Source organism: Schistocerca cancellata, chromosome 6, assembly GCF_023864275.1.
Source record: "Schistocerca cancellata isolate TAMUIC-IGC-003103 chromosome 6, iqSchCanc2.1, whole genome shotgun sequence".
NCBI classification, from domain to species: Eukaryota; Metazoa; Arthropoda; class Insecta; order Orthoptera; family Acrididae; genus Schistocerca; species Schistocerca cancellata.
In genome coordinates, this window is record NC_064631.1 from 17,582,200 (window position 1) to 17,609,997 (window position 27,798).

The window sequence follows — 27,798 nt, forward strand, 5'->3', positions numbered from 1 at the left end:
GATGGCCCAAAGTTGTTCTTTTTCTTTTTCTCAACCCACCTTTGTTGGAATCACAATCAGAACTCTCAAGTGAGTATTCAGGATCATCGCTATCAAATATGTCACCTAACAAACTGGCCTCACTCTCACTTAATTCGCTTTTCTCGTCCAACCAACCTATTGTTGACTCCATGTCAGACACAGTCACAAACTCACAACAAAACAAACTCAGAAGAAAACAAGCTCAGATCTTCAACCAAACACAACTTCCAACACAAATAACCTCTAACAACAATACCACATGAGTTATCGCAAGTGTAACCAGGTGTCGTAAATGCAAAGCAATCTACAAGCGCCGACTGTCACACTATCCGGCAATAAAATTTGGAACCAAAAGTGCATGGCCTCTCCAGGAGGCCAAGAAAACTATATGTCCATTTAAAATCATTGTGGCTGTTTATATGATTTACACATATGGCCTGGAATGTGTGTATCAATTTGATACAAGCGACTTGCCAGTGAAGTCACCTTGTTTATCAATTGGATACACATGGCAGCCAAAGTGTTAATCATAACTCTAAATTAGGCATTTTAAGGCTTGCTACAACAAAGTATATTGTGATGGTAATTAGCCACAGTTTGGTTCCTACAAGCCTCCATCCTCAATCTATGAGCTGCTTGCTGCGTCTGCCACAATCTGCATAGTCCATCACTACAAAGCAGCGAGCCCTATACATCGAAAAATGATTGACTGCCCACACCATGCCCAAATGGGCACCTAGATGGGTTACCCAGGCTGCTGATATCATCTTGAGCAGCTACCTCATCTTACCTATATGTATATGTTTTAGTTTTCATCCTTTGTACCTTCAGGCATATTTTACTCTACTGCGACTACATTTACAAATGTTTGGTTTTACAAGTACTTAATTGACACTCTGTTTTGTTTAAAGTTTAGCATTACACTATGTTTTCTTACATCTTTTTACCAAACTAACTGTTATCCGTAACTGGCTACCCCTTCCACCAGCAAAACCAGTACGGTTATTTGTAACCTTTACTTATTATTCTTTAAGTACTATGCATATTGTTAGCCAGTTCAGTAAACAATTATGTATCCTGTGTCACAGCCTTGTAATGTAATAAGTTTGTTTTTTGATTTATGTGTAATAGGTCCATATTTGTGTTTCACAAATTCCAAAATATATTTATTTTTATCTCCCTCTTAGAGATCTGATGATGGATATGTATTCCCATGAAATAAAATTTGACCAAGCCTGGGAATTCTATGTTTTTCTAAGATACCAAGGTCACCACTCTTCTGAAAATGTCGAAGCGACCCCATTTCAGGCAATATTAATGCTGTGGTGAGGAATGAAATCCTCCAATCAGCAAATGAGATACTGCCCAGATCAAGACACAGCACACTGTTCAAGTCATCCACACCATTAGCTAACTTCATTCTGTCAATGAGCCACTACCGAGATCTGTAGGAGTTTCACTTCTACTCAGGCCAAGGCCTGAGCTGGATCTGATGTTGTCACAGTATCTACTACAGCATGTTACGACATGTCTTTTCAAAAGCTAAAGAAATGTTTCTCAGAGTTTGAAATTACATACATTACAACATAATTTCCCAACTGATGGACAGAGGCTCCTTGTCAGCCACAAATCTTAGAATCACATCTCTAAGTAGCTACCATAGTAATGGCCTGGCAAATGCATGGGAAAGATCTCAGAGAAGATTAACAACAGGTGTCAAGCATGGGAATTTATTTTAGGCAGTTCTACAGTCACTTTTAATGGAGGTTATGTCTCAGTGTCACAATGAAAGATGTTCTGAGCCTGTAGTAAGAAACAAGATAGAGGAAACCACAACAAGTGGTTTACCCTTCATTAAACACTAAAGAAACAATCCTTGAGGACCTGCTCAAAGTTTCCCCAAGTCCAGACATAGTCATTGCAGACTGGGATATCTGAAACTTTTCTCATTTAATATAAAACTGGTAGTATGTGTGTCTTAATAATGCCACAGTATGCCCTTCAAATATGCATAACAAGAAGTGCTGGAACATAAGGGAAACTGAAGAAGTGGAATATTTACAGAGCTGATGCGAAAGAAGACAGCAGAGTGCAATCAGTTAGCTGGTTTTCGAACATAGTTCAATACAATTAAGTAACAGAAAGATAAGAAAAGAATTAACTCAGAGACAAAGATAGAAACAGAGCAGGCTGGCCAAGAATGAAAGAGAAATACAGGACAAACATAGTATGAACATACAGGCTGACAATTATTGAACTATACGAAATAAAATCGTCATAATGTCTGAATGGTTTGCAATACAACATTCAAACTGTACAGTGGAATGCAGGGCATGATGGGAATTGGTATGCACATACATGGTTTGGTTTAGCGATGAAGCCCACTTTCATTTGGATGGGTTTGTCAATAAGCAAAATTGGCACATTTGGGGGACTGAGAGATGGCATCCTGATTTCGACAAGATGCTCAACCGCATCAAGGAAGGAGAGTGTTTGATGTCTTGGAGGAGCACTTTGGGGTCTGCATTCTGGCTCTGGAGTACCCAGAGGCCACTGGCATGGGTCTTGATTGGCCACCATATTCTCCGGAACTGAACACATGTGACTCCTTTTTGTGGGGCTGTATTCCGATGTTTTAACACTCCAGAAGGTTATGCAGAATTTCACTATCTGTCTGCACCACATCATCGCCAATGATGGTAGGCATATCGAACAAGACATAACCTAAATCTGAATATCTGTAGTGATGTTTACATGATGAATAAAGTGTGTGTATGCCATAGTTTGTAGATCATTTACATTTTTTTCATATAGTTCAATAATTATCATGCTGTAGACTGAAATGGCTAATTTTAAAAATGAGAATAGAGAGAAAGAAGTTACACAGTAATAACAGCACAGCCTGGGGGAAGAAGCTTATTAAATGGACTTCTGAGTATGAGAGTCATAATGAAACTTGGAGTCACAGATGCCACATAAATACATCAACATTCTGGATCAATATCTGACCCTATTTTATTACAAATAAAGAAAAGTCTATGTCTTGTAACATACCTTTGTAGTTGTCGACGTGTTGAGAGATGCCTGGTCAACAGCAAATGACAAAATGTCATTTTCACTGAAAACAATTGGATTCCCTATTTCAGGAGTCGCTGTACCCAGAGAATCAACTCTCAGCTGACAGTAGAGGGTTTCAGAAGTGGAACTTTTGCTTTCATCAGGTAGTGAAAGAACACTGGAATTATGCAGCTTTGATGTGTGACCTATAACGCAAGTAAGTACATACACAATCAACAGTGCTGTCAGACAAACAATGATATACATTACTGAATAACTATCATATGCAAAATTTTTCTTTGTCCTTTTATATGGATGCAATGTGGACTGGAAAAAGCAAGTTACTTCCTATGTGGCAGGACAGCAGAATGGAAACAGAGAAACAGAGAAACAGGAATTGTATCTTGAGTTTTATCTGAGTAACTACCAAGTTAAAACTGACATGTAAAGATAAGGAATGCTTGAGTCTTTCATGTAATCAATTGGCCACTCCCCCCCCCCCCCCCCCCCCCCCCATGTGAATCTTTAAGTCTGACCTCTAGAGAACCAGATAGCCTTTTTATCCTTGCACATGTACAAAATACACTCTAAAACAATCATCACTCCTAGTTGTCAGCCCATATGGCAGGAGACAGTCAGGCTGGTATACCACTGCTGTCTCAGATGTCTCCAGACCTGTCTTTGCTGCTGGTCATTGGGACTCAATTCGAAGTGGGACTCATTACTGAAGAAAATTCTACTCCATTCAATGAGAAGCCAGGCCAAAGACATGTCTGGAGACACCCCAGACAGCAGGCCAATATTGATCTCACTTTCATTTGCATTAAGGCCTACAACCAGGGATGATGGTCTGGGATGCCATTCCTTTTCACAGCACACCCCTTTGGTTGTCAACCGCAGTACCTTTACAGTACAGTGGAACAATTACAACATTCTACACCTTGTTTTGTTGGCCCTCATAACAAGCCATCCTGGTCTTACATTTCAGTAAAATAATGCCCACCCACACCCATGTGAGTTTCTACTGTTTGTTTTCGTGCTTGCCAAACCTTACTTTGACCAGCCAGGTCACCGAATCCCTCCCCAGTTGAGAACATTTGGAGCATTATGGCCAGGACATTTCAATCATCTTGAAATTTTGATGACTTAACATACCAACTGGACAGAATTTGGCGCAATACCTCTCAGGAGGACATGCAACAGCTCTAGCAATCAATGCCAAGTCGAATAACTGCTCGCATAAGCAACAGATATGGACAAACACATTACTGACTCACTCAATTTGTGGAGCTCTTTCTTTGAATAAATCATTCAGCTTTTCTCATATTGTAATCATCTACATGTAGACACGTTCAGAGTATCAGGTATAAGGACTGGTGGCACGCGTAAACACATTCAGAGCACACAGGGACAGGTACAAAGACGCGCGCGTTAACACATCCAGAGCAGTTAAAGGGTTAAGGTTAGGAGACCACGACAAAACTTTTGTGCCACATTCTGTTTGTCACATATGCATTGCATGTTTGAGGAAATCCCATTCAGGATTCCAATAGTATGGAGAGAACAAGAAAAACATGCAGGTGATTGATATTTTCATACGGTGAAAGTTGGTGAGCGTAACAAGAAGAGTATGAAAGGAACTGATTATATAAAACTAAAATCCAACAATTGAAACTCCAGGTAGGAATAACAACAATGTAGGAAAAAACAGATTGCTACTTTCCATAAAGAAGACACGTCAAGTCGCAGACAGGCACAATTAAAAGACACTTACAAAAAGCTTTCAGAAACAGCCTTCATCAGTAAAAGAGAGACACACACCATTTAGACACACAAACAAGCTCACCTCATGCACACATGACCACCAACTACAACATGTCATGCTCGAATGCTGCTATCACGTGGGAGGCAAGTAGCAATCTGGAGGTGACAAGGAAGGGGAAAGGATAATTGTGTATAGGTGGGGAGAGAGACGAATGCTGTCCGTGGACTGTGCTGGGATCAGACAGCCAACAGGTGCAGCATCAGGTGGTTGTGGTGCAGGAAGATGAACAAAAAAGGAGCAAAAAGGAGGTGTGGGGAAAGATGGGTGGATTTGTTGGCAGAGGTCTGCAAATAAAGAAGGTGAGAGATGGGGAAGCGATGATATGACAGAGGGTGGAAACTGTTGAGTGGAAGGTGTGGGGAAAAATATGTTACCATAGGTTGGGTCCGGGATAATTACGGGAAAGGAGAAAGTGTTTTAAAGATAACCCCCATCTGTGCAGTTGAGAATATCTGGTGGTGGAGGGAAGAATCCAGATGGCTCAGGTAGTGAAGCAGCCACTGAAATCAAGTATGTTATATTTAACTGCATGTTGTGCCACAGGGTAGTCTACATTGGTCTTGAGCACAGTTTGGTGGTGGCCATTCATCCTGGTGGACAGCTGGTTGGTAGTCATACCAATATAAAAAGCTGTGTAATGATTGCAGCAGAGCTGGTACATGACTTGACTGCTTTCACAGGTGCCCCAATCCCTGATGGGGTTGCATAAACCTGTAATAGGACTGGAGTAGTAAATGATGGGTGGGTGGATTGGGGAAGTTTAGCATTTGGGTCTTCCACATGGATGTGATCCTTGTGGCAAGGGGTTGGGATTGGGAGTGGGATGGGGATGGGGATGGACTAGAATGTTGTGGAGGTTGGGTGGGAAACGGAACACCACTATAGTAGGGGTGGGAAGTATCTTTGGTGTTGGATGTGGTTCAGTTGTTATAGACTGGGGTGGTACTGGGTGATGAAGGGAACACTTCTTTGTGGTTGGTTCTAGGGGGTGGTTGGAGGATTGGCAGTGTGAGGGGAAAATGACATGGGGGGTCTGTTTGTGGACTAGGTATGGAGGACAGTGCCTGTCTGTGCAGGCCTTGGTGAAACTCACAGAATACAGAGTAAGGAAGGTCTTGACCCTGCAGATAAGCTGTCCCTGAGTGGTCAGGCTGTATAGCAGGTTTTTTTTTTTTTGTGTGTGTGAAAGGGATGACTGCTGTCAAAATACAGGTACTGTTGGTGGCTGGTTGGTTAAATGTGGACAGAGGTGCAGATGGAGCCATCAGAGTGGAGGAGGTCAACATCTAGGTGGGCCTGAGGAGGACCACATGAAGTGAATGAGAGAGGTGTCGAGGCTGTGATGGAACCAAGACAGGGTGTCTTGCCCTTGGGTCCAGATAATGAAGATATCATCAATGAAACTGATTCAGGCTAGGGGTTTGGTGTTTTGGAAAGCTAGGAAGGTTTCCTTTAGATGGCCCATAAAAAGGTTGGCAAAGGAAGATGCCATGTGATGCCCGTGGCTTTGCTGTGGATTTGTTTATATACCTTCCTTTCAAATGAGTAGCCATGGCTTAGTATAAAGTTGGTAAGTATGAGGAATGAGGTAGTGGATTTGAAGTCCTGAAGGATGTTGGGAAAGGTAGAGTTCAATAGCGGTAAGACCACAGGCGTGTTGGATGTTGGTGTACAGAGAGGTGGTATCAATGGTGACAGGTAGAGATCCTGGATGTAAAGAGGTAGGGATGGTGGAGAGTTGGTGAAGGAAGTGGTTGGTGTTTTTGACATGGGAGGCTAGATTATAGGCAACTGGTTGGAGGTCCTTGTCAGTGAGGGCCGAAATTCTTTCAGTTTAGGCACAATAACTAGCCACAATGGGGCATCCACGATTTTGGGTTTGTGGATTTTAGGAAGCATGTAGAAGCATCGAAGCATATATTTGCTACCAATCCCTCCAACCAAAACCACACAGATTCCAACTTTGAACCCTGCCCCGTCCAGTTCATAGCACCATCAAACGGTGATCCTCCCCCCTCTCACCTAACCACCTGCTGGTCACCTTCCAGGTCTTCCATGCCTTCAACCCTTCAACATAGCTTCACCATCCTTCCCCAGGTCCCTTCCTCAGAAACCAACTTCTCAGTAGGAGAAAGAATAGCCATATACAATATCAAAACAAATTGTGACCCAATCATCCAACTTGCAGACAAAGGTTCCACCATTGTTGTTTTGAATCGCATTGAATACCTGGCAGAAGACCCCTGCCAATTACCTGACTCCTCCACCTATAATCTCTGTCAGAGTGATCCCATCCCAGAAGTCCAACACAAACTCCAATCTCTGCTTGAAGCATTAGGCCCTTCCCAGAACATCTCCTATGAAGCCATTTCCCTCCTCCCCCTATGACACTCCACACACCCATGTACTACATGCATCCCAAAATCCGTAAACACAACAATCCTGGACATCCCACTGTGACTGGTTATTGTGCCCCTCCTGAAAGAATTTCAGCTCTCACTGACCAACACATCCAAACCAGTTGCCCGTAATCAAGCCTCCCACGTAAGAGACACCAACCACTTCCTCACTGTTGATGTCACCTCCCTGTGGTCTTACCACAATTGAACACTACCTTTCCAACATCATTCAGTCTCCAAACCCACTGCGCCATTCCTCATATACCTAACTAACTTTATCCTAAGCCACAACTTCTCATTTGAAGGAAAGGTATACAAACAAATCCACGGCACAACCATCGGCACCCACATGGCATCCTCCCACGCCAAACTTTTTATGGATCATCAAGAGGAGGTCTCCCTAAACACCAAGCCCCAAGTCTGGTTCAGGTTCATTGATGATATCTTCATGATCTGGACTCAAGGGCAAGACACCCTATGTTCATTCCTTCACAACCTCAATACCTTCTCTCCCATCTGCTTCATGTGGTCCTCCTCAGTCCAGTGTGCCCCTTCCTAAATGTTGCCCTCCTCCTCTTTGAAGGCTCCACCCACTCTTCTGCCAACATTAAATGCACCAAACACCGACAGTACTTGCATTTTGACAGCTGTCATCCCTTTCACACCTAAAAGGCCCTCCCATACAGCCTGGTCACCTAGGGGTGGTGTATCTGCAGTGACAAAAAAACCTGCACTCAGTTGCTAAAGGATCGCACCAAGGCCTTCACAGTCAGGCACTATCCCACAGACCTATTCAGCAAACCTCTCTCCCGTGCCTTTTCCTCTCACACCCCAAATCCTCCCACCACCCCTAAGAACCAACCACAAAGGAGTGTCCCCTTCATTACCCAGGATCACCCCGGACACGAACAACCTAACCACATCCTTCACCAGGGCTTTGATTACCTATCATCATATCCTGAAATGAGGTCATCATACTCGAGATACTTCTCACCCCTCCTAAAATGGTGTTCCATTGTCCACCCAATCTATACAATATCCTAGTCCATCCCTGTGCCACACCCAATCCCAACCCCTTGCCACAAGGATCATGTCTATGTGAAAGACCAAGGTACAAAATCTGCCCAATCCACTCACCTAGCACTATCTACTCCAGTCCTGTCATAGGTTTTCCCTACCCCATCAGGGGCCAGGCCACCTGTGAAAGCAGCCATGTCACTTATAAGCTCTACTGCAATCATTGCACAGCTTTTTATATTGGTACGACTACCAACCCGCTGTCCACCAGGATGAAAGGCCACCACTAAACTGTGGCCAAGAGCAAAGTAGACCACCCTGTGGCACAACATGCAGCTGAACATAAAACACTTCATTTCAATAGCTGCTTCACAACCTGAACCATCTGGGTCCTTCCCTTTCCCACCAGCTGTTTTGAACTGCGCGGATGGGAGTTATACTTACATTTTCAACTCCTGTTAATTACTTGGCCTCAGCCTATGTTAACACACTGTTCCCACACCCTCCATCCAACCGTTTCCAGCCCCTAATCCTGTCATCTCCTCCCTATTCTCATCTCTCACCCTCTTTATTTGCAGCCCTCTGCAAACATATCATCCTCACTCCTCTCCTTTTTTGCCAACCCCTCTGCCCCACAACCTCCTGATGCTGCACCTGATGGCAGTCTGGTTCCTGCACACTCCACCAGACTGCATTTGTCTCTCCCCCACTCATACACCACTATCCCTTCCCCTTCCCTGCCCCCTCCAGATTGCTGCTTGCATCCCACATTACAGTTGCATTCCACCCCGAGATGCTGGGGTTGGTGGTCATGTGTACATGAGGTGTGTTTGCTTGTGTGTGTGAGGTCTGCTTGCTTGTGTGTGCCGCTCTTTCACTCATGAAGGCTGCAGCCAAAAGCCTTATGTAAGTGTCTTTTAATAGTGCAACTTGATGTGTCTTCTTTACAGTCAGTAGCAATCTGTCTTTTCCTATATTTCTGACAAACTTAAAATCAGCCATAAGATCAATACCACATGGTCCTAACATTCCCATGCATGAACCACCCACTACTTTAGAATCTTCATCACCATCACCACCACCACCACCAAGTGAAACTTCAGATCCTTATTACGACTCCACACCCACAAAAGAGGTCTCAGTTAATGATAAATCATTTGCTCATCCCCAGCAACTGGTTTCACTCATGAGAATTGGAATTTTGTGAGTATTTTATTACAGAAGGCTCTCTTGTTTATTGTGCAAACACTAAAAGTGTGTTACGAAGATATGATGTTACATACAACACAAATGAATGAAGGCTATTTATAGGTTCTAAAAAAAGAAGTCTACACATTGGTATTAAGTAGGGTTCAGCACCTGTAGCATATTCTGTGCACTTAAAAGACAGCTACAAAAATTAGGAGATGCTGCTGAAGGCATTAAATTATTGGAAACATCAATGGATTGTGTGTGGAGAGCTGAAAGTAATAGGACAACTGCCGTGACAACAGTCAGGCTTTAAAAAGTCTTCTTGCTTCCTGTGTCTCTGGGATATTTGTGTCTGTGAATCGCATTGGAGTAGAATAGAATGGTCTACAGAACAACAATGAATCCTGGGGAGAAAAATGTGATAAGAGAACCTATAGTGAAACGAGAGAATAACATCCTAACCCTGAAACAATTCGACAAAGCATTGCCTAATGATGGTAATTGCTTTAAGTATAGTAGTTTCAATGTTTCTTTTATATCTGAGGCCAAACTTAATGAAGGATTATTTGTGGGGCTGAACCTTACAAGGGAACCTCCCCATCGCACCCCCCTCACATTTAGTTATAAGTTGGCACAGTGGACAGGCCTTGCAAAACTGAACACAGATCGATCGAGAAAACAGGAAGAAGTTGTGTGGAATGTTTTTGCTCGAGTATCATGTCGTTTTTGGAAACTCAGAATCTACTATGTAGGAATCAACATGGATTCCGGAACAGCGATCGTGTGAGACCCAATTCGCTTTATTTGTTCATGAGACCCAGAAAATATTAGGTACAGGCTCCCAGGTAGATGCTATTTTTCTTGACTTCCGGAAGGCGTTCGATACAGTTCCGCACCGTCGCCTGATAAACAAAGTAAGAGCCTACGGAATATCAGACCAGTTGTGTGGCTGGATTGAAGAGTTTTTAGCAAACAGAACACAGCATGTTGTTATCAACGGAGAGACGTCTACAGACGTTAAAGTAACCTCTGGCGTGCCACAGGGGAGTGTTATGGGACCATTGCTTTTCACAATATATATAAATGACCTAGTAGATAGTGTTGGAAGTTCCATGCGGCTTTTCGCGGATGATGATGTAGTATACAGAGAAGTTGCAGCATTAGAAAATTGTAGCGAAATGCAGGAAGATCTGCAGCGGATAGGCACTTGGTGCAGGGAGTGGCAACTGACCCTTAACATAGACAAATGTAATGTATTGCGAATACATAGAAAGAAGGATCCTTTATTGTATGATTATATGATAGCGGAACAAACACTGGTAGCAGTTACTTCTGTAAAATATCTGGGAGTATGTGTGCGGAACGATTTGAAGTGGAATGATCATATAAAATTAATTGTTGGTAAGGCGGGTACCAGGTTGAGATTCATTGGGAGAGTCCTTAGAAAATGTAGTCCATCAATAAAGGAGGTGGCTTACAAAACACTCGTTCGACCTATACTTGAGTATTGCTCATCAGTGTGGGATCCGTACCAGATCGGGTTGACGGAGGAGATAGAGAAGATCCAAAGAAGAGCGGCGCGTTTCGTCACAGGTTTATTTGGTAACCGTGATAGCGTTACGGAGATGTTTAACAAACTCAAGTGGCAGACTCTGCAAGAGAGGCGCTCTGCATCGCGGTGTAGCTTGCTCGCCAGGTTTCGAGAGGGTGCGTTTCTGGATGAGGTATCGAATATATTGCTTCCCCCTACTTATACCTCCCGAGGAGATCACGAATGTAAAATTAGAGAGATCAGAGCGCGCACAGAGGCTTTCAGACAGTCGTTCTTCCCGCGAACCATACGCGACTGGAACAGGAAAGGGAGGTAATGACAGTGGCACGTAAAGTGCCCTCCACCACACACCGTTGGGTGGCTTGCGGAGTATAAATGTAGATGTACCTGTAGAACTATGAAAAAATAAGCAAAATATACGAACTGAGTAGTTGATGTGGAACATAGGCAACATCAAGGGCACTGTGAGGTCAGAAGCGCCGTGGTCCCGTGGTTAACGTGAGCAACTGCTGAACAAGAGATCCATGGTTCAAGTCTTCCCTCAAATCAAAACTTTTATTTTTTGTTTGCAGTTTATGTGTCAAACTCTTATGTTTTCATCACTTTTTTGGGAGTGATTGTCACATCCACAAGAGAACCTAAATTGGGCAAGGTAGAAGAATCTTTTTACCCATTCGCCGAGTGTATAAGTTAGGTGGGTCAACAACATATTCCTATCATGTGACACACATGCCGTCACCAGTGTCGTATAGAATATATCAGATGTGTTTTCCTGGGGAGGAATCGGTTGACCTATGACCTTGCGATCAAATGTTTTCGGTTCCCATTGGAGAGGCGCATCCTTTCATCTACTAATCGCACGGTTTTGCGGTGCAGTCGCAAAACACAGACACTAAACTTATTACAGTGAACAGAGACGTCAATGAACGAACGGACAGATCAAGGACCACGGCGCTCTAGAACTCAGATAATCCTTGATGTTGCATATCTTGCCCATGGACTACTCAGTTTGTAAATTCTGCTTATTATTTCATAGTTCCACACAACTTCTTCCAGTTTTCTCAATCGATCTGTGTTCAGTTTTTCAAGGCCTATCCACTGTGCCAGCTTATAACTAAATCTGAGGGGGGTGCGATGGGGAGGTTCCCTTGTTAGAAGTTTGATGAAATGTGAAGTACCTGAAAATGTATAAAATGAAGTTTTTGAAAATGTACTAACACAAGAAGACTGACTTGGGAAGGATTTAAGAATGTGGCTGACAATTTCTTAGGGAACAGGAAACACTTAGATTTCAAAGCCATGGTGGTAAATATGTTGACAGCTCTGAAAAATTTAGGATGCAACAAGAGCCTTAAAATCCATTTTCTTCATGGCCATGTCGACTTCTTCACTGACAATCTTGGAGATGTTAGAGAAGAATATGGGGAAAGGGCTCATTACAACATGAAAGAAATAGAATTATGTTATCAAGAAAGGTGGGATAAAGGACTGACTACTGTTGGTCTCTAAACAGAGATAGTGTGGAGCTGCTGTATAAAAGAAAATTTCGAAGACTAAATTTCAATATGAAGAGGAAGTGGTAATGGAAAAGTGCAGTGTCTCTGTAAGACTTGAAATATGCTGAACTTAAATTGTGATTAGGTCTATGAACAAATTAGTGCTGTTTGGTTTTGTTTATTACATACATTTGTAAATAGTTTGCAGTTACTATAGTTCAATTCTTTTATCTTGGCGGCTCGCGCATGCCTGCCCAGACGCGGGAGATTGCGGCGTTGCCAGTTGCACACGACGCACGCACTAATAGAAGCAGCGCCATAGTATAGCATAGTTCGCAATCTTACGTTTAGGAGGGAGCGCGCAGTTTCTGAAGTAAAGCCACCATGGCCGCATTAACCCTTTCGCTGCTACAAAGACGTGCTCCCTGCATTCCGCGCTGTGCGCAATTTTGTCACTACACTGCTCGCCTGCACTCTTCAAAATTTCTTGCAATGGTTTACTACATTTAATGCTGCATAATAACTGCGTTGAACATCGAAACAAAATTAAGTCATTTATGGGGGGAAGGTATCAGTCAAGAAGACGTGTAAAAATCAAATTTTTGGGCCAAATAGTTTTTGTCAAAGCAGTGGGAACACCATGTGTCTGCACAGGCGAGCAGTGCAGTGATGACAAAATCGCGCACAGCGCGAAATGCGGCGAGCACGTGTCTGCAGCAGCGAAAGGGTTAATGAAGAGACAAAGCACTAGAAATTTCAAAAAATTGCATTCAAACGAATATAATTCGTGAAGTAAGGCACTTCAATATTGTTTTTAAATAATGAAAATATTAAGCATCGCACAAGGTTTGAACTCATAACCTTTCGCACAGCAGCCCAACACCTTAACCGTTACGCTAACGCACCTCGTCCGACTACACAATGCCATGAGGACTATAACACCGCACGCAAAATACTGACAAACACTGTTGGTATGACTATGAATTATTCACGCTTCGTCGAAGTACAATAGGAAATAAACAATTACCGCTGTTCTTTATTGCGAAAAAGCGGTTCGTGAGAGTGATACAAACACCTTTCCTTGCTATCGCCTGAATTAGGAGTCTTATTGCTTGTTTGGTTTAATTAATTAATAGAATATGAAGCAATTGGTGTAAAGAATGCTTTTTCCAAACTTTCTATAAAAGAATGTATGCTATCAAGACATTGCTTTTGTTCTATTACTTTATTTATGACTGAACGTTTCTAAAACTGAAGACACTCGTCCATGCTCTGCACTGCAGTCGAGATGTGGCAACATCGTTCTCTGTTAATTGGCTGACTGTGTTTTGTGACGTCAGATGCGCAGAACGAACCTAAACTCGGCCGCCAACATAAATGACGCGCACTTTAATACAGCTGTATGTGTCTTTATTAATATGTTATAATGTCTTAACATTGTACAAATATGACAATTTTTTAAAACATTATTATAGGTTTATCATACGTGACAGCCAAAATCTGACTTCACATTCTTCAACAGAGGCCAGCAATCAATAAAAATTACCCTTCAGGATTAAAAGCCTTGAACAAAAATGAAATTTCACAGTCCTGGGTTACTGATGCAGTACCTCTACTCCTCAATGAATACTGGGGAACATACACAAATACACTTAAAAGTAGTCAAGAATGTATATTCATAATTACTGCAAAAGAAATTAGCCATAAAATGAAAGTAATTGGATCCATGCAGGCGCTCTCTCTCTTTCTCTCTCCCTCCCTTCCTTACAACACACACACACACACACACACACACACACAAACACAACACACACACACACACACACACACACACACACGTGAGTTTCATGTTGTATCTTTCACCTGTTCACTTCCACATTTACCTCTTATTGTTTCTCTCATTTCAAATTTTTATCTTTATCTGGGTGAAGGAATTTTGTAATGAAAGTTACTGCTATCAGGTTTTTTTGTCATGAGCCACAATGTTGAAGAAAACAGTTCATCCTCCTGGTCTCCCAAAAACATACACTGGTGTCCAAAATTAAAGCAAAAAACAGAAATTTTGCAAGGTTGCAATTATTTTGCCATGAAACAGAATAAACAGGTGATAGTAAAGTAGAGACACTGTACAGAATGTAGAACATAAATAACTGCTATATGCATAACAGAAGACAAAAATGTTCTTCATTTTTTTTCCCAACTTAACAGATTTCCACGCACATTCTGACAACTGGTTAATGTGCTCAGTATGGGGTGACCACCTCTGGCAGCAATACTGGCCAGACAATGACACAGCATGCTGTGAAAGATGTGATCAATCTCATGTTGAGGCAATAACACCCATACTTCCTGCAGAGCTGCTCACAAATCTTGTACAGTGGTTGATGGATGCTGACATGATGCAACTTATCTCCCTAGTGCATCCCAGACACAATGTATGGGAGTTAAATTAGGGGAGCGAGCAGTTCACACCATGCGTGCAATATTTTCTGTTTCCAAGAAAATTTCAACCACCCATCTCTATGAGGTCAAGCATTATCGTCCATCAATACGAAAGCTGTGTTCACACCACCTACAACAACTGCAGATGAGGCCTCAAGATATCATCACAATACCTAACAGCAGTTAAACCTTGCCGATTCACCCATACAATTACATGAAGAGGTGTTCAAGTGGTCCACATAATCACTGCCCACACCATTAAGGATCCTCCTCGATATCGGTCTGTTTCCACAATGCTTGGGTCCTGAAATTGCGCTTCATGTTCCTTCCAGATTCGAATGCTTGAAGAATCACTCTCCAGACCAAATTTGGACTCATCTGTGCAAAGAATACTGGCCCACAGTTTGATGTCCATGTGGTATATTGATGACTCCACTCTAGACGTTTCCTTCTGCGAAGGCACATCAGAGGTACACATACAGCAGGTCTGCGACAATAAAAGCTACTCTGCCAAAGCCGCCTGTCACCATCTGTCTCAATATAACATGTTCAGTGGATGCTGCAAGGTCAAATGCCAGTTGCTGTGCAATACGAAGGTGGTACCGTCATGTCCTTACAGCCAAATAACACTCCTCTCTTTCTTATATCATACTCAGCCCTGCCCTGGTCTTTGGGATACTGTTTCAGTCTCTATAATTTGTCACCACATCCGAAAACAACAGAACAATTCACATTAAGCCATTCAACTACATCATTTTATGAGTGTGCTGCTTGCATTCTTCTTATGGCCCTCCACAACAGAGAGTCTTGTAGGTGTCTTCTTTCTGCCATAGTGCCCATCTGTGACTCTATACACAGCAATTGTGGATGTGGGACTACTCGTTACACACTGGGCTGTTTGATAGGTGTCCTGATTTCGTTGTTGGCATGGTTGTCCATTGACTGGAATGACACATTCCATGCAGAACACAATTTTACAGACACCTGTTGAAAGTTTGTATGATTATACCATGAATTAGACACAAGATGTGAAAATAGCGGTTTGTTGCTTTAATTTTGGACACCAGTGTAGTTACAACTTATGATATTCATTTACTTTTGTCATGAACGTATCTCACTATCTTCAGTAATTCTGATATATTTCAACTTTACTACCCAAAAGATTGTCAGATTCTTTGCAATTAGCTTAAATGACAGACCTCTGATATACCGTAAACCTGCCAGAGATCAGAGCAACACTTCTCATTACAGCAAGGAAAGAAGCTACATTTAACATCAGACTAAAGGCTGAGGGATTTGTGCTTTTAACACCATAAACATAAAATTATAAATCCAATTCTCAATGTTTAAACACAGACTTCTGAATGCACAACATCTTGTTTGCCTTGCTGAGAACTCATATTGGTGTCTTGTTTTCAGCCATTTTTTTGTCAGGTTTATTGCTGGCTGTGTCTCAGTATTCACCCTCGAAGTACAAATCCTGAAACAGAATATTGTGGCCACTCATTAGCCCAGGGCAGAAATAAGTAGCTGTGTAAATCATTTGCCACTTTTAGCTCTCTCCACACTGAGGTGATCCTTCCTGCAGATTCTGGGACTCCTTCCATACCATTATATGTCTGTCAGACAGATGAAGTAAAACAACTTAACCTCTGGGGGTAGATGTAATAACTAAAAGGTTTCTCGAGTGACAATGTATGTCTGTCAGAAATGGCAAAAGACTCGAAAGACCAGCTGAATGGAATTTCCAGTTATCTCGAAGAGAGATAACATAAACAAAACAGTTTTAACAAAAGTCAAATGAGAGTAATGGAGTGCAGTTGAATAAATTCAGACGATTCTGAGAGTATTAGATTGGAAAATACACACTAAAGGTATGGTAGTGCACAAGTTTTGCTTTCTGGGCAACAAAATAACTGGTGAAGGTATACGGAAAAAGGGTACAAAATGCACACTAGCAATAGGAAGAAAAGCTTTCACGAATATGAGAAATATTTTAGCACTGAATACAAATTTAAATTTTGGAAACATATTTTAGAGAGTATATGTTGGAGTGTAGGCTTCACGTGTATGTGAAATAGTGCAGATAAAAAGAGGACAGAAGCTTTCACTACATGGTGCTGCAGGACAGCAATGGGTAATAAAACTGGTACCATGTTCCAAGATAGTCTCTTAGTAATTTGGATGACAGTTGATTAAATAAATTTCCCTTCCCGAATTACTGTTTTCTCCACAGAAAGCTCTGCATTTGTATTGTGTTGAAGTGCACCATTGTGCTGCAAAACATGTTGTTCTGGGAAACTTCCTGGCAGATTAAAACTGTGTGCCCGACCGAGACTCGAACTCGGGACCTTTGCCTTTCGCGGGCAAGTGCTCTACCAACTGAGCTACCGAAGCACAACTCGCCCGGTACTGGGCTTCTGCACAGCTGAACTGTATTCAGTGCATATTGTTTGCATATTCTGTCAGTCAGGTAAGATAAAATGGTCATATTTATGAGAGCTAAAGCAGTGCATTAGACAGCATTTTTTCCACTTTGTTATTAAGTCTTTCGATTTTTTCTGTATACTGCAACCTCTTCACCTTCCTGTATTTTCAGTAAATGTAGTGTCCCAACTTTCATGAGATCTCTGGATGTTATTAATGATGAGTTCCACAGCAATCGGATACGCCTCACTTTTCAGTTTAAAAAGGGTGTTCTGCTGGGTAGAATCAACAGCTGCAACAGATTGTGCTCATTTATGTAGCCCATTTTTTAGTGATTATGAAGTTTAGTTCAGTCAATACTCAGATAAATTGCTTAATGTCTACAAACTGTTTCAACTGACTATTCATTATCAATAGATCATAAAGTTGGGCTCTTGATAATGAATAAGTCAGTTGAAAATGGTTTAGTCTTTTTAATCAGTTTATATGAGCCCCCGCAGGGGGCTCCCGTCTTTGGAGTATGTGGGTGGCAACCACACGGGCCCTTAGCTAAGCCTGGCATTACTTCCACTTACTTGTGTCAGGCTTCTCCCGTTTCCTTTCCTATCCGGCCTCCCTCGGCCAACTCTTGGTTTCTTCGACCCCAACGGTATTAGGATTCCGAGGCCCAAGGGTGTCTTTCACTTTCCTCTCTAGTATCTATTATCTACCCTTCGACCAAACGGCGAAGCGAGCGGAAGAAGAATCTTATATCCCAGGTTCTCAACGATCGTGGAGGCGGAAGAGGTCATGCCAGACGAACTGGCTGTAAAGGCGCCGCTCAGCCATCACTGAACTCGTGGCAGTTCATTGCAGTTCTGGTACCTGAAGTCACATGTCACATACATATGTGCCGTGATGAATTGTTCCAGAATCATAGAGTGTGGGTCACTTTCTCGCAAGCTGTAATCCATCTTAAACAAATTCACGCAAATGGCAATTTCTCCTGTCATTTTCTCTAAAGACCAATGGTGATGGGATAAGGACGATGGTAGCAGGCCCCAAGTGAGGCTGGAAGCTACTAGTCTGGACCTGCACATTGGCGGCAGGTGTGTGATGGTCGCCTTCCTGAGAACCCGTGTGACTACTCGGGAATCCGGTCCTTCATCTGCAACTGGGCAGACCTATTTAGGATGACCGCTGCCCACCCTGAATGGGGAAGGCCCTAGAAAATGTGGGCTAAACATCAGAAGTCACACTTGAACCGGGCTGGGAATCCGCACCCAGTAGGTCACTCCTTATACGGCGGACGTTAACAAAAGAAGAATGAAATGTTTATGACAATAGGGACATGGAATGTCAGGATCCTCCTGGATGTGAACAATTACAGGCCAGAGAGAAGAACCGCTCTAGCCCAGCTAGATACAGACATAGCTGCCTTGAGTGAGACAAGACTCTCAGGTGAGGGACACATTAGTGAGGTACGTTCAGGGTACACCATCTTCTGGAAGGGAAAGGATGCAGGAGAATCACGCATCCATGGTGCAGGATTTGCCGTAAAAACGAAAATAGTGAAAGATCTTCGATCTACACCTGTCTCAACTAATGAAAGACTGATGACTCTTAGAGTACCCATTGGTTCAGACAGTTTCATCACCTTCGTCTCTGCATATGCTCCTACTTTAGACAGTGATGAAGACACAAAGAACCAGTTCTACCACCAACTGAACAGTACTCTCTCTAAAATACCCATTCAAGATAAATTAATTTTACTTGGTGATTTCAATGTCAGAGCGGAAAGGGACAACCGTTTTTGGAGAGACGTCATGGGTAAACAAGGGGTGGGAAACTGCAATGCAAATGGGTTGTTACTTCTTGGTCTATGTGCTGAGCACGAGCTTTTCATCTCCAATACCCAATTCCATTTGCGTAACTGCTATAAGACCACATGGATGCACCCACGCTCCAAACAATGGCATCTTATAGACTACATTATTATGCGACAGCGTGACAAGAAAGACATTCTCATCACAAAAGCAGCACTAAACATCGATGAGTGCTGGACTGACCATAGACTTTTAGTCAGCCGTTTGAGAGTACCAAAGTATCGCAAGCCACGATCCCACTTTTCAAACCCACCACGCAGAAAATTCAACATAAGCAACCGGAACAACAAAAACGTTCGCTCACACTTCCAAGACATACTGTCTGAACAACTTAACAAAGCTCCAGCAACCACAGATGATATCGAACAAGAATGGACCACATTAAAGAACATCATCAAAGAAACTGCTGAGAATGTTGTTGGTTTTAGTGCACGGAAAAGAAGTGACTGATTTGATGACAACCATGGAGAAATCCAAGCCATCATCAACGCAAAGCGGCATGCTTACCTATCCCTTGCTCAAGATCCATCCTGTGCAGAAAAGAAAGCACACTTTCAAGAACTCAAGCAGAAATGTCAAACTGAAATACGAGTAATCAAGAACAAATGGTGGCAACAGAAAGCCACAGAACTCCAAAATCTTTCCGATGCAAGGAACCTGCGTGGCTTCTACGCTGGTATTAAAGAGCTGTATGGACCTATCTGCTCCTCATCAGGAACACTGAAAGCTGCTGACAACTCCACCAATCTTACTGAAAGTCAGGACATCTTAAATCGTTGGAAAGAGCACTTCAGTTCACTGTTAAACCGCCCTTCTACTGCCGCTGGAGATTTTCTAAAAAATGTCCCACAGCAGCCTCCAAAAGCCTGGATGGCTGATCCTCCAACTTTTCAAGAATTTTGCAAGGCACTCAAGAGTGTGAAACCTAGGAAGGCTCCTGGACCTGACAGCATCCCCATGGAGCTTATTGAGGGTGGCAGCTTGCCTCTAAAAACTAGACTCTTCTCACTCATTCTATTAAAGTGCGAAACCCACAAGGTACCAGCTGACTTGAAGAACTCCACAATTGTCACCATCTTCAAGAAGGGCGACAGAAGCATCTGTGGTAACTACCGGGGAATATCTCTACTCTCTGTCACTGGCAACATTTTTTCAAGAATCCTTTTAAATCGCCTCCAGGCACTTTCAGAGACTATACTACCTGAGTCTCAATATGGGTTTCGACCTTTAAGAGGGACAATTGACATGATTTTCTGTACACGACAATTACAGGAGAAGTGCAGAGAACAGAAAAAGCCTTTACTACTTGTTTTCTACAATCTAGAAAAGGCCTTTGATACAGTTCCCAGAGAAGCCATGTGGATGGTCTTAAAATGCTTCGGCTGCCCTGAACATTTTGTTGACTTGACTGAAGCTCTCCACGATGATATGACTGGACAGGTCCTCTACCAGAATGAAACGACTGGTGAATTCCCAATAACAAGTGGGCTTAAACAAGGATGCGTTCTTGCACCAACATTATTTGCATTGTATCTGGCAGCTATGCTTTAAGAGACAACCGTAAACAATGCAAGATTCAATATCAAAGTGGGCATAAAATAACAACTAAAGTACAGGTTTGATGGTGGATTATTCAACCAGTCCAGACTCCATTCAAAAAGGTTCACCAGTACCACTTGTGTGACAGAGCTGCAGTATGCTGATGACAATGCTTCTCCAGAGTTGCAGCTGTCAGTTGATTTCTTTAGCAGGGCGTATGAACGATTTGGTCTCTCCATCAATATTCCAAAGACAAAGGTGATGGCGCAGCCAACTCCTGGCTCCTCCATTCCTGACTTCAGCATATCCATTTATGATACACCCCTGGAACAAGTGGACCATTTCCTCTACCTGGGAAGCATACTGTCATCTAACTGCTCATCTGTAAAAGATGTGGAGAATGGATTATATGCTGCCCATATAACATTTGGACGTCTTACAAAGCGTGTCTTCCTGAATAAAGACCTAACACTGTACACCAAACTGATGGTGTACAAAACTGTAGTCATTTCCACCCTGCTATATGGTTGCAAAACCTGGACGTTATATCGCTGTGATCTGAAGAAACTAGAACACTTCAACCAACAGAAGCTAAGATATATCATGAACCTGAAATGGGATGACTTCATATCCAACACGGCTGTTCTTGAGAAAGCAAAAATGTATAGCATGGAAGCTCTTATCATTGGCATCAACTCAGATGGGTCGTACATGTCCAGCGGATGAAAAATGACAGACTTCCATGCCAAATGCTGTACAGCAAAGTGAGCACAGGTAAAAGGCCACATGGTGCCCCTCTCAAACGTTATAAGGATCAGTACAAGAAAAATCTGAAAAACCTGAACATCGATACGAGTAACTGGTCCACAATAGCAGAAGACCAAAGTCGCTGGCGCTCAGTTACCTCAAATGCTCTTCAAAACTTTGAGCTGGAACGTCGTAGAATGGAGAATGACAAATGCCGGAGACATAAACTCCTCCAGGCTCAGCCACATCCTCCACCTTCCATCAGCTGTAATGGCTGTGGCCGCCTGTTCCACACTAGGATTGGATTGCTAAGCCATCAACGACACTTCCATGCCTGAACCATGACAAAGGAAATCTCAGGAGAGAAATGAAAACTCGGATACGAGTATCAGCCGACGATAAGAGAACTGATTGAAATAAACTTACTACACTACCCCCCCCCCCCCCTCTCTCTCTCTCTCTCTCTCTCTCTCTCTCTCTCTCTCTCTCTCTCAGTGTGTGCATATGTGTGTGTGTGTGTGTGTGTGTGTGTGTGTGTGTATGTGTGTGCACTTGCCTGCCTGCCTGAGCACTTTATGAGCAAGATACTGCACACTCTCAGGTCTGGATGCATGATGCATGCGCTAATTCTGTTGTAGAGGTGTCAGACTCAACAAATGTCTGAAGTAGTGCTGGAGGGAATTGACACCATGAATCCTGCAGGGGTGTCCATAAATCTGTAAGAGTACGAGGGGGTGCAGATCTCTTCTGAACAGCACATTGCAAGGCATCCCAGATATGTGGCAGAGACTCAACTAATGTCTGAAGTAGTGCTGGAGGGAACTGACACTATGAATCAGGCAGGGCTGTCCATAAATCCGTAAGAGTACAAGGGTTGGAGATCTCTTCTGGACAGCATGTTGCAAGGTATTCCAGATGTACTCAATAATGTTCATGTCTCGGGAGTTTGGTGGCCAGTGGAAGTGTTTTAACTCAGAAGAGCATTCCTAGAGCCACTCTGTAGCAGTTTTGGACGTGTGGGTGTCACACTGTCCTGCTGGAATTACCAAGTCCATCAGAATCTACAATCAACATGAATGGATGCAGGTGATCAAACAGGATACTTATGTATGCGTCACCTCTCAGAGTCGTATCTAGACATATCAGGAGTTCTATGTCACTCCAACTGCACGCTCTCCACGCCATTACAGAGCCTCCACCAGCTTCAACAGTCTCCTGCTGACATGCAGGGTCCATAGTTCACGAGGTTGTCTCCATACCCATACACGTCTATCCACCCAATACAATTTGAAATGAGATTCATCCAACCAGGCAACATGTTTCCAGTCATCAATAGCCCAATGTCAATGTTGACGGGCACAGGCGAGGCGTAAAGCTTCGTGTCGTGCAGCCATCATGGGTACACAAGTGGGCCTTCGACTCAGAAAGCTCATGTCGATGATGTTTTGTTGAATGGTTTGCCTGCTGACACTTGCAATTTCCGGAAGGGATGCACTTCTGACACACTGAATGATTCTCTTCAGTCATTGTTGGTCCTGTTCTTGCAGGATCTTTTGCCAGCCACACTGATGTTGGAGATTTGATGTTTTACCAGATTCCTGATATTCACAGTATCATTGCTACCTCGGAGATGCTGTGTCCCATCACTCGTGCGCTGACTACAACACCACATTTAAACTCACTTACATCTTGATAACCCACCAGTGTAGTAGTAGTAACTGTTCTAACAACTGCACTAGATGATTGTTGTCTTACATAAGCATTGCCGACCGCAGCACCGTATTCTGCCAGTTTACATATCTCTGTATTTGAATACTCATTTCTATACCAGTTTCTCTGGCACTTCAGTGTAATTTTTAGTACTAAATCAGCATTTGTGATATAATTACTGTAGCAGATATAGGAACTAAAATATTCTGTTACATTTAGTTTTGCCTCTCAAGAGGGACTGATGACCTTGGTGTTTGGTCCCCTTGCCAAAATCAATCAACCAACCAACCACCTCTCTCAAGAGAAGTGAGTCAAAAAGGACTTTACAACTTTCGAATGATATGGAAATTTCTTGAGATAACTTACAGAATTGGTAGATGTGTCATATCGTAGCAAACAACCTCAAGTTTCACATAAAAGCTCAAAGTGTCATTTTGGTTCAGTGTGACTACCATTTATGAAGTGGCAAACATTCCACTGGTAATCAACTTCTTCCCACACTCATTGAAGCAAATCGAGTGTAACCTGTGAAATGGCAGCATAGATTCAATTTTTCAGGTTGGCTAAACTCTGTGGTGGGTAAGAACATACACATGGTGTTTAATGAAACTCCAGAGGAATGAGGTGGCATGTGATTGGCCCTCCATAATCAATCCACTGACCTGGGAGGCAATTAAAGAAGAAACCTCAAACTTCCACAAGGAAATGAAGTGATGCACCATCTTGCTGGTAGTAAAACATCCCATCAACATTATCTTTATAAATCTGTGGAATTAAAAAGTTTTCAAGTATATTCAGATAAACAATAACAGTGACAGTTTTCCCTGTAAAGAAGAAAGGGCTGTACACTTTCAATTTGCTAAGGGCACAAAAAACATTAATTTTGGGGCTGCAAAAAATGTTTTCCGGTGTTGCACATGGATTTTTGGTGACCCATATACTGCAGTTGTGAGTGTTCACCATGCCACTGGTAATGAAATGTTGTCTCATCACAGAAGATTATTGTGTTCAGGAATGTCTCATCATCCTCTATCCAATGCAACATTTCTGCACAGAGTTCTCCACAAGCAACCTTATCTGCATCACTAATGTGCTGTGCCATAGTGAATCTGTGCAGTTTTAAGTGTAAACATTTACACAGTACTCACCAAACAGTTATTTGCTGAATGCCAATCTCTCAAATTGCACATCTCATTAATTTTTGTGGACTGTAGGCAAAGCTCTCCCTAACCTGTTGGACACAATCATCAACATACGGATGACCTGGTGATTTATTACATTGCAGTGAACAATCCGTCTTGGGCCAAGAGTAAGTTGTGGGCCTGCTTGGAGGTGCTTTAGCATTTTCTGCATAAAATTTATGCCAAAAGTTGCTGCAGAGTTTGTTTCATGAACCAAAACACACAGTGAGCACATTCTGCACCAGTGAATCAAACTTGAGGTTGTTTGCAACAAAATGACACATCTACCAATTCTGTAAGTAATCTCAATAAATTTTTATATTTTTCCAAAGCTGTAAACTCTTTTTTTACTCCCCCTGTATTATCTACATTTATTTCAAAACAACTCTATTTTCCAGTTTGTTAACAAGGGTAATTAACCTCCAAAAGTTTCAGAAAACTAGTAATTTTTACCATGAGTTTATCTGCTTCAGTTTCTACAGGGAATATATAATTTTTTTAGCTCAACTGATTTAAAGATAGTCAGCAGGCTTAGTTTAAAGTTATTTGTTCACTGTCAAGTAAAACATTGTGCCAGCCACAATGCAACCCCACTGTGAATGCTGTTCTCAAACATGGGATGAATTAATTGACGTTTGTAGCAGTTGGAAATCCCCATGACTACTGTCAAATGACTGGCATCTGCTGCGAATTGATGTGTTGGAAGAGCTCCCAAAAAGTCATGTACCTGTGGTATCAAACACACTTCAAGTGCTGTCCTGACCTGTGGATCCTGTCTCCTCTGTAGGAAGGAACAGGGATCTGTTACTGCTGAGCCATTTCACTGCAAGTGGCATGTTAATGGCAGTAGGTAGGCATGGGCTGGGGTGGACTCAGAATGTTACAACGATCCCCATAGCCAACATGTTTGATGTGCTGTCTTTCACAGAAACAGAAATGAGCCAGTGGGGCTCATTTTACCTGTCTTGGGATAATCTATTTTACCCAGTGTCAGGAGGAGGCAAACACGAAAGGATATGAGTCTACTAAATATCGGTAGTTCAAATGTACATTAAATAAAGGTACCTCCTAGGGAAGTGGCAGTGAGGAACAGAAAAGGACACCAGATGTGCTCAGTGTGCATCCCTGGGGGGCCCCATTCAACATGTTAAGAGACTATTCTTGCAGCCATTGAGGAAACAGGGTGCAAGCAACTGCAGATTGTGGCACACACTATAACAAATGAAAGCTAGTGTCCGAGCTCCAGAATCATACTTGGATCATTCCAGCTACTTGCATTTATCGCGAATCTCTCATCCAGGTCAAAGTCCCACGCGACTGGAAAAAAAGCGCAGGTGACTGTGTATGAGAAGGGCACAAGAACAGACCCACAAAATAACAGACCAATATCCCTAACATTGGTTTGCTGTAGAATCCTTGAACATATTCTCAGTTCAAATATAATAAATTTTCTTACCACTGAGAATATGTACATGAATCAGCATGGTTTTAGAAAGCATCACTCTGTGAGAAACTCAGCTTGCCCTTTTCTCACAGGGTATATTATGAACTATGGTTGAGGGGCAGCAGGTGGATTCCAAATTTCTAGATTGGCAGAAAGGATTTGATATGCTGTCCCACTGCAGGCAGTTAAAGAAGGTACAAGCATGAGGAATAGGTTCACAGATATGTGACTGCTCGAAGACTTAGTAAGTTAGAGAACCCAGTATGTTGTCCTCGACAGCGAACATTCATCACAGACAAGGGTATTGTCAACAGTGCCCCAGGGAAGTGTGACAGAACTGCTATTATTCTCTACATACATAAATGATATGTTGGACAAGATGGGCAGCAATCTGCAGTTGTTTGCTGATGCTGTGTTGTAAGGTAAGGTGTCTAAGTTGAGGGACGGTAGGAGGATACAAGACGACTTAGACAAAATTTCTAGTTGATGTAATGAATTTTGGCTAACTCTAAACATAGAAAAACTTAAGTTCATGTGGTTGAGTATGAAAAACAAAACATAGAATATTAGGATACAGCATAAGTAGGGTCCCACTTGACACAGTCATGTCGTTTTAAATACCTGGGAATAACTTTGCAAAGCAATATGAATTGGAACAAGTATGTGTGAATTGTAGTAGGAAATGCAAATGGAGAACTTTGGTTTAGTGGGAGAATTCTAGGGAAGTGTGGCTCCTCCTTAAATGAGACTGCATATACACTCCTGGAAATGGAAAAAAGAACACATTGACACCGGTGTGTCAGACCCACCATACTTACTCCGGACACTGCGAGAGGGCTGTACAAGCAATGATCACACGCACGGCACAGCGGACACACCAGGAACCACGGTGTTGGCCGTCGAATGGCGCTAGCTGCGCAGCATTTCTGCACCGCCGCCATCAGTGTCAGCCAGTTTGCCGTGGCATACGGAGCTCCATCGCAGTCTTTAACACTGGTAGTATGCCGCGACAGCGTGGACGTGAACCGTATGTGCAGTTGACGGACTTTGAGCGAGGGCGTATAGTGGGCATGAGGGAGGCCGGGTGGGTGTACCGCCGAATTGCTCAACACGTGGGGCGTGAGGTCTCCACAGTACATCGATGTTGTCGCCAGTGGTCGGCGGAAGGTGCACGTGCCCGTCGACCTGGGACCGGACCGCAGCAACGCACGGATGCACGCCAAGACCGTAGGATCCTACGCAGTGCCGTAGGGGACCGCACCACCACTTCCCAGCAAATTAGGGACACTGTTGCTCCTGGGGTATCGGCAAGGACCATTCGCAACCGTCTCCATGAAGCTGGGCTACGGTCCCGCACACCGTTAGGCCGTCTTCCGCTCACGCCCCAACATCGTGCAGCCCGCCTCCAGTGGTGTCGCGACAGGCGTGAATGGAGGGACGAATGGAGACGTGTCGTCTTCAGCGATGAGAGTCGCTTCTGCCTTGGTGCCAATGATGGTCGTATGCGTGTTTGGCGCCGTGCAGGTGAGCGCCACAATCAGGACTGCATACGACCGAGGCACACAGGGCCAACACCCGGCATCATGGTGTGGGGAGCGATCTCCTACACTGGCCGTACACCACTGGTGATCGTCGAGGGGACATTGAATAGTGCACGGTACATCCAAACTGTCATCGAACCCATCGTTCTACCATTCCTAGACCGGCAAGGGAACTTGCTGTTCCAACAGGACAATGCACGTCCGCATGTATCCCGTGCCACCCAACGTGCTCTAGAAGGTGTAAGTCAACTACACTGGCCAGCAAGATCTCCGGATCTGTCCCCCATTGAGCATGTTTGGGACTGGATGAAGCGTCGTCTCACGCGGTCTGCACGTCCAGCACG

The 27,798-nt window shown here is 43.2% G+C and overlaps 1 protein-coding gene across 2 annotated transcripts in view; it reads right to left on the reverse strand.

Annotated features, from left to right (window-relative positions):
- Positions 1 to 27,798, reverse strand: part of LOC126191129 (zinc finger protein 510-like) — a 390,896-nt gene that overhangs the window by 308,160 nt on the left and 54,938 nt on the right. For both annotated transcript variants that reach the window (XM_049931877.1, XM_049931878.1), the window contains exon 4: positions 3,076 to 3,284. In XM_049931877.1, coding sequence (XP_049787834.1) covers positions 3,076 to 3,284 — 209 coding nt within the window. The remainder of the gene's footprint in view (positions 1 to 3,075; positions 3,285 to 27,798) is intronic.